Source organism: Labrus mixtus, chromosome 2 (assembly GCF_963584025.1).
Source record: "Labrus mixtus chromosome 2, fLabMix1.1, whole genome shotgun sequence".
Lineage (NCBI taxonomy): Eukaryota > Metazoa > Chordata > Actinopteri > Labriformes > Labridae > Labrus > Labrus mixtus.
The window spans coordinates 34,276,888-34,289,346 of NC_083613.1; the positions used below are offsets into that span (position 1 = coordinate 34,276,888).

General features: G+C 50.5%; 2 protein-coding genes across 2 annotated transcripts in view; both read left to right on the forward strand.

Annotated features, from left to right (window-relative positions):
• The window catches only part of LOC132955063 (uncharacterized), a 3,495-nt gene extending 1,313 nt beyond the window's left edge, over positions 1 to 2,182 (forward strand). The window contains exon 2 of the mRNA XM_061027703.1: positions 1 to 2,182. This exon is cut by the window's left edge and continues 709 nt beyond it. The gene's annotated coding sequence lies outside the window, so the exon portion shown is untranslated.
• Positions 2,183 to 3,054: 872 nt separating this feature from the next.
• btbd3a (BTB (POZ) domain containing 3a) lies at positions 3,055 to 6,766 on the forward strand. Its single transcript, XM_061026251.1, has 5 exons — positions 3,055 to 3,173; positions 4,122 to 4,378; positions 4,959 to 5,049; positions 5,257 to 5,375; positions 5,459 to 6,766. Exons 2-5 carry the CDS (start codon positions 4,206 to 4,208, stop codon positions 6,489 to 6,491), a joined length of 1,416 nt encoding a protein of 471 aa, XP_060882234.1. The 5' UTR covers positions 3,055 to 3,173; positions 4,122 to 4,205; the 3' UTR covers positions 6,492 to 6,766.
• Positions 6,767 to 12,459: the final 5,693 nt, after the last annotated feature.

A 12,459-nucleotide genomic window follows, 5' to 3' on the forward strand; every position in this document is an offset into this window, starting at 1 on the left:
TCATCGAACATCTGCATCGGACCAACAACAACCCTTTAATTTAAAAAGACCACCAAGAGGTACTCCACACTGAGTACCACGTGAGCAACCAAAGCCCACCTCGTCCCCCCGTCCCAGAGTCCAGAGAGACCCCCCCCCTCTCTGCTGCGGGCTGAAAGAATCCACTGGAGCTGTTCAATGTTTTTACATACCAACTTATGTTCAGAGGTTTCAAAATGTTCTCAGCTGGTCTAGTCTTCGTGAAAATCCTGACCCAAATTTTTCAACCAATCAGATTAAAGAGAGCAGTTTGGACCTCCGATGTTACGAAACGTGACGGAACAAAAGAACAAACTAACACGCGCTTCATGGACTTCACATGAACGCGACCCACTGAAAACGGCTCCACGACCCACTTTTGGGTCCCGAACCACCAGTTGAGAACCACTGATCTAAAGTACCGCCTGCGTCGTCTCCAAATCTGAACACGCTTTACACGCCGACTGCCTGAACATGTTTCGTACGTAGAGCGGACACTCGTTTTATAAACTTTGTGTTTAATGACTAAAGGAGAGATTTCTGTTTTACTTGAAGAGTGACGTTTACACACACACACACACACACACACACACACTCACACACAGAAACACAAACTCACACACAGAAACACACACACACACACACACACACACACACACACACTCACACACACACACACAGAAACACACACACACACACACACACACACACACACTCACACACCACGTCACCACGTTTTGATTCTGCTCTCACCAAACGATCATCTCATGAAAGCGGCGTTCACAGACGGCGTGTTTTTTCCTTTTGAGTGTAAAGACGATGAACAGACACGTGTACAGTTTTTAATATTTATGACCGCGGTGTCGTTTAGAGAAACATTTAATCACTATTTATCCACATGAGCTGAGAGATCAAACTTCTGTGTGACGAGTCCGTTTGAAACCGGCTCTCAGTGGGATCATGTGGGGGGTGAATGGAGTCTGGTACGGGGCGGGGGGGGGGGGGACATAACACATCTACTGTAGACTGTGTGTGGAGGATGATGTAACCAGCACGTCTGTTTGGTTTGTGTCGATACCTGAGTTTAAAACAAACAGTATCCATACCTGTGTCGTTACCATGGCAACGGAGAAAGAAGTCGTACATACCCGACATCGGATCACCTCTTTGTTTTCAAATTAGGAAAAACAAACTGCTGCACGCTGACTTCATCGCACAAAAACAAAACGTTTTCTGGGAGCAATGACGTTATAAAGCGAGTTCATCTGAGCGTCTAAATCAACAATATGTAGGAATCTGATTTGGAGCACTTTGGCGCCCCCCGCAGGTCTCTAAGTGAAACTGCAACGTTGTAAATCCCAGACTGCAGTTTCTCTCTTATAGCTCCATCCCTCGGCGCCGTCTTCCTCGTAGCCTCGCCCGTTGTTTCAAACAGAATCAAGGCGAGCTAACTACGTATGGAAGTAAAGCAGCGCCCGCCGTCACACTCGCATCGTGCTATCAGCAGGAGACCGGGGGGCGCTCTGCGGACATGAGAAGGACGCCATCTTGCCTGTTGAAAATTTTTCTATTAGATCGACTTTGAAACGACCATTTAGAGGTGGAAAGTGTTCTAACTGAACATCCCGATGTGTTGAAGACGAGACCAGATCAAGTTCTAGATTTGGTCCACACCGGGACTCGAACCGGCGACCTTCCAGTCCAGTTCAGAAAGGCTCAGAGGTACCAGACTCCGTTCACGTTTGTCTCGTTTTTTCACCCTCAGAGCAATAGACTCCGTGTGTTAGCCAATCCCGTAGTCTCACTCTTAACGCCTGGATTGTGAGCCTATCAGAGACCAGTCTGGTATAGAGACCGCCTCCGCACACAAACACTAGCCAGTAGAGACATCGGTCACTTTTATATTTTGTCGTCTTCAGTGGCCAAAACACAGCGCTGACCCTTCAAACGGAGAAACGGTGGTCGGTGGTCGGGTCCGCCTGTGAATGATTTGTTGTTCTTTAAATGTGTACAGTGAAACTATTACAGAGATTATAGACACTAACCTGACTGTACATACGGTGAATACAGGTGTTTTCTTTTTTCATTGTTGTTTCTTTTTATTTTTCAAAATGGGAGCGTGAGATTTATCAGTAACAACAATAAAGAAATATGTTGGATATCACCGTGCTGTCGTGTTTTCTTCTTCAGATGCTCGAACACGCTGAGCAGCTGGACTCGACCTTTATTTACAACATTTAGCATCGATATATCTGCTTATGGAAGCATCTCACCAGAAAAAGCCTTATTTCACATTTAAAACAAAAAAATATAGGCTTTTATTTTTAAGTTTTGTCCTGTCTTAAGCTGAGAGTACTTTAATTGCTGTGGGCTTTTATTTTGAAGTAAGGCCCTTCCTGTAGAGTGAAGGTTAGGACATGAAGTTAAGCACAGGAACAGGAAGTGGTGTCAAACAGCACAAATGAACTGTACAAAGGTCAAAGTGTGATGTCATAAGGTCAATGTGTGATGTCATCAGGTGGATATTACTGTCTGAGAGTTTGTTAAAGTGAAATGAGACATTCAAAGATGTAGCAGTGTTCTTCTTTTACATCACTGAGACTACAGGGAGACACTGAGGACGAGTATCTACGGAGAGCCTGAAGGGACAAACATGAGATTAATCTCAATTTGAAAAATATAATGCATTCATTTCAGACCTTAATTAATCATGATTAACTAGTTAATGCTGACAGCCCTATATTTTTTATAATTATATTTGCAGCGCTGTGTGCACCGGATTATCAGGGTAGAAAAGGAATGCTGGGAGAAAATGCTGACAGATATATATATATATACACACACACGTACATTTAATATCCTATATTAAATAAAATTGACTCAGAAAGATGACAAATATATAGCTAAACAAATAAAGACCAAAACCCCAAATTGAGCTGTTTTTAATGTTTTTAGCAACATTTTGTGTAATTGTAACATCCGGCCGCCAGGTGGCAGCAGCGAGTCTTTAATGAGTTGGCGCTGCCGTGAACGTTCGCAGAAGAAGCCAGCTTCGCTACTGTAAACAAAGCTGAGCCGCTAATCTGACAAACACGTAAAAAACCGGCTAATGCGGTGTGAAGACATGACAACAGTCGAGTCTGTATAACAGTAAAGTAAGTAGAAACGGATATATTTATTTACCGAATCAACGCTGACGGTGAAATTAACTAGAAAACGACCTTTTAGAGAGTCGGCTAACTTAACTAGCAGAAGATGCTAAAGCTCGGCTAACGTCCAGATCAGATAATCAGTTTTTGCTCATGTCAAAGGTCAAAATGTTCCATACTTCATCCGATACTACATGTTTAAAAGGAAATGATGCTGTTATTTACTGTCCCGGTCCTACACAGCAGGCAGCATGCCTTTAATGATGTAAGGACACTTCATGAGTTTAAATTAACTTTGAATCCTCTTAAATATAAAACTCTAAATGTTTTTAAACTCAGAGCTAAAGCCTCTGAACATGTCATCTATCTCTGCCTCTCAGCAGGGTCGTGTCCAGACTGTTTATTAAACTGGCGTTTAATAAATGGCGTTTGGTGGCTCACCTTGTGCTGGTGATGATTATAAACTGTGAATATGAATGTTTGAAGCCTGAGTGACGTCACCCATCTGTTCCTGCAGGGGGCGCTGGAGTCCCATCGATGGCGGTCTCCATGCTGGAAATGCTGTCTCAGTCTAACTTTCAGTCAACCTAACGACAGGCTGAGAGCTGGAGCTGAGGCGGGTTTTAAACCTCCTGACAAACCGTTACACCGCGCCCACCTGTCAATCAGGTCAGCTACACGCCTTATTGTGAATAACTCTTATCCTTCATCAAATCAAAACTGATGAGTCATCAAAACATTCACCACCACCCCCTGTAAACCTTGGTAACGTTTACCTTACTTTTTTGATAATCGTAAACAAGAAATGACCCAATACTGGGTGACTTGGACTCATATTTTTGTTTCTGTGGTATCAAAACAGGGATTTGGTATTTGTTATTGTTTACTAGTGTCATATCACGTTCTGGTATGGTGATAAGCCTTTGTCTGAATGTGACCTGTACTTCTCTGCAGTGATCTCCAGACTCTGTCGGCCTTCATCAGTTCAGTCTGGCTCGGGACCTGCCATGACCCGGCCTGCGCTCTGACTGGTTGAGAATGGCTGCAGAGCTTTATCCCACAAAGAAGCTGGTCTCCTCCACCTCAGCGAGCAGCACCACCTCCTCCTCCATCCAGCAGTACCAGCAGCAGAACCTGACCAACAACAACACCAGCTTCGCTGCTCGGAGCTGCTGCAACTGGCAGGGCCTGTACCCCACCATCCGAGAGAGGTCAGTGTGAAAGCCGGCAGACGCAGCCTGCAGGGCGCCATGTACCTAAAGTGTGGATTAGTGGACTGTCTGAGTAAAAAAATCAATCTACCGTCTTCAAACTATCCAAAATGCAGCAGCACGGCTTTTAACAAGAACAAAGAAATTTGCCCATATCACGCCAAGCATCCCTTCACTGGCTCCCCGTTGATTTTAGAATTGATTTTAAGATTCTTTTAATTACTTTTAAGGCACCACATTTTTAAGGGCCTTTGCTGTCAGAGCCCCCAGACTGTGGAACAGCCTGCCAGAGGAGATCAGACTTGCAGATTCAGTCCCTTGTTTTACATCAAGACATTCTTTTATAAAAATGCTTTTACTCTGTGATTTCGGTAATTATTCTTATTTTTATTTTATTAGTCTGATTTTGTTGTCTGCTTGTTTACGCTCTGCCCGTTGCTTTAATTGTCTCTGCTTTTATTTTTTGAAGCACTTTGTTACTTGTATAGAAAAGTGCTTTACAAATAAAGTATTATTATTAAATGATTTCTTCTTGGTTGTTTTGACACATTTTAACTTTTTAAGAATAATGTCCCTGCAGGAATTCAGTCATGTTCAACAATGAGACGATGGCAGATGTTCACTTTGTGGTCGGACCTCCGGGCGGGACGCAACGAGTCCCAGGACACAAGGTAGAAAAAAACCTCATCATTCTCTAAAAAGATGAAATACTGAAAACAGGAAGTTCCTCCTCTTGTTCGATCAAAAATCTCTAAAACATTTCTGTTGTGAAAATGAAGTGAGACACTTTGTTCAGTATCTCTGCAGGCCACAGCTGTCACATCTGAAGGTTTTCTTGTTGATCCCTCATGGCGTCCATGTTTTTCCCCCTCCTCCAGTACGTCCTGGCCGTCGGCAGCTCCGTGTTCCACGCCATGTTTTATGGAGAACTGGCCGAGGATCAGGAGGAGATCCGGATCCCAGACGTGGAGCCTCCTTCGTTCCTGGCCATGATGAAGTGAGTCGCCGTCTGATTGGTTCAGCTCTCATGTGTTGATGTTGTTGTTTGTCTCAAGCTGACTCCGCCCTCTACCTGCTCAGGTACATTTACTGTGATGAGATCGACCTGTGTGCCGACACCGTGCTCGCCACTCTCTACGCCGCCAAGAAGTACATCGTGCCTCACCTGGCCCGAGCCTGCGTCAACTTCCTGGAGACGAGTCTGAGCGCCAAGAACGCGTGCGTGCTGCTGTCTCAGAGCTGCCTGTTCGAGGAGCCCGACCTGACGCAGCGCTGCTGGGAGGTGATCGACGCTCAGGCCGAGCTCGCTCTGCGCTCCGAGGGGTTCTGCGACATCGACGCCCAGACGCTGGAGAGCATCCTGCGGCGGGAGACGCTCAACGCCAAAGAGATGGTGGTGTTCGAGGCGGCGCTGAACTGGGCCGAGGCGGAGTGTCAACGACAGGACCTGACGCCGACCATCGAGAACAGGCGTCTGGTCCTGGGGAAGGCCATCTACCTGATCCGGATCCCCACCATGGTGCTGGAAGACTTCGCCAACGGAGCGGCGCAGTCCGGCGTGCTCACACTGAACGAGACCAACGACATCTTCCTGTGGTACACCGCCGCCAACAAACCCGACCTGCTGTTCTGCACCAAACAGCGCAAAGGCCTCTCGCCGCAGCGCTGCCACCGCTTCCAGTCCTGCGCCTACCGGAGCAACCAGTGGCGGTACAGAGGACGCTGCGACAGCATCCAGTTCGCCGTGGACAAGCGCGTCTTCATCGCCGGCTTCGGCCTCTACGGCTCCAGCTGCGGCTCGGCCGAGTACAGCGCCAAGATTGAGCTGAAGCGTCAGGGCGTGCCGATGGCGCAGAGGATGATCAAGTACTTCTCGGACGGATCCAGCAGCACCTTCCCCGTGTACTTCGACTACCCGGTGCAGATCGAGCCCGACACCTTCTACACGGCGAGCGTGGTGCTCGACGGAAACGAGCTGAGCTACTTTGGCCAGGAGGGCATGACAGAGGTGCAGTGTGGGAAAGTGACCTTTCAGTTCCAGTGCTCGTCGGACAGCACCAACGGCACCGGAGTGCAGGGGGGGCAGATCCCCGAACTGATCTTCTACGCTTGAGCCGACGGGGAGGGGACGCCGCCGCAGAGATTCCTTCTACACTGCCATTTAGACTTTTATTTTGAAAGGGTGGAGACCGGTTCTCAGGAAGCTGTTTGAGGAACGAGAGACTCCTGAATTTACCGCTGAGCCGTGATGACACTTTGAAACATGAAGACAGGAAGTAGAAGAAGAGGAGCTCACATTCCTTCACTCCTCTGTTGTTGTTGTTGTTGTTGTTGTTGTTGTTGTGTTTCAGTTTCTCTTGGTTCTTATTAAAACGCTATTTCACCGTATTGGCCCGAATGTAAGACACAGTTTTCCCCTGACACATTTTGAAACGCTAATATACAGGAGACACCAGGGGGGGACACCAGGGGGGAGACACCAGGAGGAGACACCAGGGGGGGACACCAGGGAGGAGACACCAGGAGGAGACACCAGGGGGGGACACCAGGGGGGACACCAGGGAGGAGACAAGAGGGGCGACACCAGGAGGAGACACCAGGGAGGAGACACCAGGAGGAGACAAGAGGGAAGACACCAGGGGGAGACACCAGGGGGAGACACCAGGGGGGAGACACCAGGAGGAGACAAGAGGGAAGACACCAGGGGGAGACACCAGGGGGAGACACCAGGGGGGAGACACCAGGGAGGAGACAAGAGGGGCGACACCAGGAGGAGACACCAGGGAGGAGACACCAGGGGGGGACACCAGGGGGAGACACCAGGGGGGAGACACCAGGAGGAGACAAGAGGGGCGACACCAGGAGGAGACACCAGGGAGGAGACACCAGGGGGGGACACCAGGGGGAGACACCAGGAGGAGACACCAGGGGGGAGACACCAGGGAGGAGACACCAGGAGGAGACACCAGGGGGGGACACCAGGGGGGGACACCAGGGAGGAGACAAGAGGGGCGACACCAGGAGGAGACACCAGGGAGGAGACACCAGGAGGAGACAAGAGGGAAGACACCAGGGGGAGACACCAGGGGGAGACACCAGGGGGGAGACACCAGGAGGAGACAAGAGGGAAGACACCAGGGGGAGACACCAGGGGGGAGACACCAGGGAGGAGACAAGAGGGGCGACACCAGGGAGGAGACACCAGGGGGGGACACCAGGGGGAGACACCAGGGGGGAGACACCAGGAGGAGACAAGAGGGGCGACACCAGGAGGAGACACCAGGGAGGAGACACCAGGGGGGGACACCAGGGGGAGACACCAGGAGGAGACACCAGGGGGGGACACCAGGGAGGAGACAAGAGGGGCGACACCAGGAGGAGACACCAGGGAGGATACACCAGGGGGGGGGACCAGGGGGAGACACCAGGGGGAAACACCAGGGGAGACACCAGGGGGGAGACACCAGGAGGAGACAAGAGGGGAGACACCAGGAGGAGACACCAGGGGGAGACAAGAGGGGAGACACCAGGGGGAGACACCAGGGGGGAGACACCAGGGGGAGACACCAGGGGGAGACACCAGGGGGGAGACAAGAGGGGAGACACCAGGGGGAGACACCAGGGGGGAGACACCAGGGGGAGACACCAGGGAGGAGACACCAGGGGGAGACACCAGGAGGAGACACCAGGGGGGACACCAGGAGGAGACAAGACGGGGGACACCAGGAGGAGACACCAGGGAGGAGACAAGAGGGGTGACACCAGGAGGAGACACCAGGGGGGAGACACCAGGAGGAGACAAGAGGGGAGACACCAGGGGGGAGACACCAGGGGGAGACACCAGGAGGAGACACCGGGGGGGAGACACCAGGGGGGAGACACCAGGAGGAGACAAGAGGGGAGACACCAGGTGGGAGACACCAGGGGGAGACACCAGGAGGAGACACCGGGGGGGAGACACCAGGGGGAGACACCAGGGAGGAGACACCAGGGGGGAGACACCAGGGGGGAGACACCAGGAGGAGACAAGGGGAGACACCAGGGGGGCGACACCAGGGGGGAGACACCAGGGAGGAGACACCGGGGGGAGACACCAGGAGGAGACACCAGGGAGGAGACAAGAGGGGGGACACCAGGGAGGAGACACCAGGGGGAGACAAGAGGGGGGACACCAGGGAGGAGACAAGAGGGGTGACACCAGGAGGAGACACCAGGGAGGAGACAAGAGGGGGGACACCAGGAGGAGACACCAGGGAGGAGACACCAGGGAGGAGACACCGGGGGGAGACACCAGGAGGAGACACCAGGGAGGAGACAAGAGGGGGGACACCAGGGAGGAGACACCAGGGGGAGACAAGAGGGGGGACACCAGGGAGGAGACAAGAGGGGTGACACCAGGAGGAGACACCAGGGAGGAGACAAGAGGGGGGACACCAGGAGGAGACACCAGGGAGGAGACAAGAAGGGGGACACCAGGGAGGGGACACCAGGGGGGAGACACCAGGGAGGAGACACCAGGAGGAGACACCAGGGGGGACACCAGGAGGAGACACCAGGGAGGAGACAAGAGGGGGGACACCAGGATGAGACACCAGGGAGGACACCAGGGAGGAGACAAGAAGGGGGACACCAGGAGGAGACAAGAGGGGGGACACCAGGAGGAGACACCAGGGAGGAGACAAGAGGGGGGACACCAGGAGGAGACACCAGGGAGGAGACAAGAGGGGGGACACCAAGAGGAGACACCAGGGAGGAGACACCAGGGGGGACACCAGGAGGAGACAAGAGGGGGGACACCAGGAGGAGACACCAGGAGGAGACACCAGGGAGGAGACAAGAGGGGGGACAAGAAGGGGGACACCAGGAGGAGACAAGAGGGGGGACACCAGGAGGAGACACCAGGGAGGACACCAGGGAGGAGACAAGAGGGGGGACACCAGGAGGAGACACCAGGGAAGAGACAAGAGGGGGGACACCAGGAGGAGACACCAGGGAGGAGACAAGATGGGGGACACCAGGGGGGAGACACCAGGGGGGCGACACCAGGAGGAGACAAGAGGGGGGACACCAGGAGGAGACACCAGGGGGGACACCAGGAGGAGACGAGGGGGGACACCAGGGAGGAGACACCAGGGGGGACACCAGGAGGAGACAAGAGGGGGGACACCAGGAGGAGACACCAGGAGGAGACAAGAGGGGGGACACCAGGAGGAGAGAGAGAGAGACGGGCGCTGTTAGATGGACTTGAGCTTGTATAGCACTTAATTAGTCAACGACATGTTTGTGTTGTTTTTAGTTTTCTTTATAATACAAATATTAAAAGTATATTTCTAAAAGTTAGTCCTGAAAGGGGGGGGGGGGGGGGGGCGTCTTTTAATCAGGGTCGTCTTATATTCTGGCCAAAACGGTAATTTTACAAAAACTAACATGTCTGAGGAGGAGGAGGAGGGTCACACGCTGACAGACGACTTCATCCAGTCCTACCTCGCTTTGACGTGTTAGTAGACTGAAATGTAGCCCGCCGTTTATCTGTAAAGGTTAAACTCCCCCGAGAGAAAATGAGTCCTAAAGGGGGCGATGGTTCTGAACACCACGCTGCGTTAAAGGAAGAATGTGCGACATATCTCTACAATGAGGGAGAAGCTCGAGTCCCGCTGGCTGTGTTGTTGTCAGAGCTGTGTTTACATGGACGGGACGGCCGGCTCCTCCCCTTGTGTATAAAAGCTGTTTTAGTCAAGAACTAGAGAGAAGAAGAAGAACATACTCACTGATTATTTGGATGTTAGTAAGAGTTTTTAGATCACGCTCATTCTGTGTCAGTTTACATGAAATGTGAAGCTACGAGCTAACTAAAGAGCGCTAACATTAGCATGCTAACACAACAATGTGAAGCTACGAGCTAACTAAAGAGCGCTAACATTAGCATGCTAACACAACAATGTGAAGCTACGAGCTAACTAAAGAGCGCTAACATTAGCACAACAATGCAGGACACAGGTGATTGCAGCTCGAGCTGAGGACAAGTTTGTCCACCGATTGCCCTTGACTCCATGTGAAGGCGAGTGGTGAGGGGTTGGAGGTGTGTCTCTGGAGGAGAGCGGAGGCTTCATTATGGAGGAGGCGTGGCCTAACAGCAGTTTGTTTTGGTTTCATGCTGGAGCTCAAGGGCGACATCTACTGGATCAAAGAGTCGCTCATTCTTCCTTTAAACTCAGCGTCAGGCAGAAAGCAGGTTTTTTTTATTTCCACCTCCTTCCTCAACAGGATGTTTGACAGCCAGCTGATTGGTCGACCCAACTTTGAGTAAGCACACATGAAAACAAACATCCATACGTGTTTCTGAAGAACTCCTGTACAGTTTCTATTATTAACTCCTGTTCTGTTGTTGTTGTTGTTTCTTTCTGTTGAATCATTTAGAGCCCCGAGATGTCCTGACGAGACGTCTCTCAGATATTATTTAAATCATTGAAGGTTGTTGAACTGCTCTTACTGAACGACTTCATGAAGCGCTGCAGTTATCTTGTAACGCTGTACAGATGTTTACAGATGTTTACAGATGTTTACAGATGTTGGTTTGTGGTATTTGAAGCTCCCGTCTCCTCCTGCTTCGTTTACTTTACTAAACCTGGGAGGTGGTTTCAGCCTGCAGCAGCTTAACGGGCTGTTGTGGTCTGAAGGTGAACTAAAAGTTGTTTTTGTCCCCGACAGACTCCGGGTGTTATGGTGCATTCAGGTGGTGTCGGACACGTCGGAAAAACAAGTTTCCGATGTGTAAAATGCAAATAAACACCGTCTTAAGTCAGAACAAAAACTGAAAAGATTTAGGTTCCTGACTTGAGGTCCCAATCGTCTTCACCTGGGGGGCAAAATATGTTTTATTAATGTTAACATACTTTTTATTATTTCACGTATTGCACATCAACTTTTTGCTCAAATATAACTTTTAACAGACACATTCGAAGATGTTCTTCTGTTTTAAAACACTAAATTCAAACGATGACAGAAACAGAGCAGCAGATGAAGGCGTGTTTAGAGCAGCACCTCCTCAGCTGTGCAGGATCAGACGACGGGTTTGTCACCAAAAAACAAAAAAAAAGTGTTATTATAGAAAAGTGCCAGGGGGTCCGTCTCTGAGGGGGGGTCCTCTCTCTGTGATGATGTCAGAGTGGTGGACGCTGTTTGAAACAGGCGCTCCCCCCCCTCAGTATTACGCTGCAGTCTTAAGAAATCTACCAACTAAAATGTTTGTACCTTTCAGTCATTTAGACCCTGAAGTACGGCCCTGGTATGAACGCACATTTGACCCATAATCCACCTGCAGGTCGGTCCGCCATGTTTCTGTGATTCCTGTCCTCTTCATCGGATCTTTTTGAAAACAGACGGGGGTTAAAAAAAAAAGTTTTATATGATTCTATATTGAAGAAAAGTATTTTTGGATGTGCAGTGAGTCGGTGGCCTTATGAACGTGTTGTGGCGAGACGGTTTGGTTAATAAAAAGGTGAAAAGTCGATTTGTTTGAGTCTTTGAGTGCCGGAGGTTTGATTTTTAATGTTTATTTTTAAAATCACTTTCAAACACAAGCGGTGACTTTAAACGGGGGCGCCGCCAGGAACTCCAGACCCCGTGACAAGATCTCACATCGGGCCCCACCACCACAGATCTATCTATCCGTTACCTTTAGCAGTTCGGGGTCGAGGTGTGTGGAGTCGATCTCAGCTGTCATTGGTCGAGAGGCGGGGTTACACCCTGGACTGTTCGCCAGCCAATCACAGGGCTGACATAAAGAGACAGACAACCAGACACACTCACATTTTTAGGGTCCCTATCAGATGGGTCATTATTGCTGCCCCCCCCCCCCCCCCCCCCCTCATATAGGCGCCCCTGGATGTAGCCTACTTGCTGAAAAAGGAGGGGGGGGGTGGTCGTTGTTAATACCCTCCTCTGTAAAACTTTCATAATATCATATTATAGTAGTTGGCGGTAATGAACGACTTTGGATGCCAACCATAGTCTCTACAAACCGCCATTAAAAACCAACGAAGAAGAAGAGAAAAGTTCCCCCATAAATAAATAAAAATCTC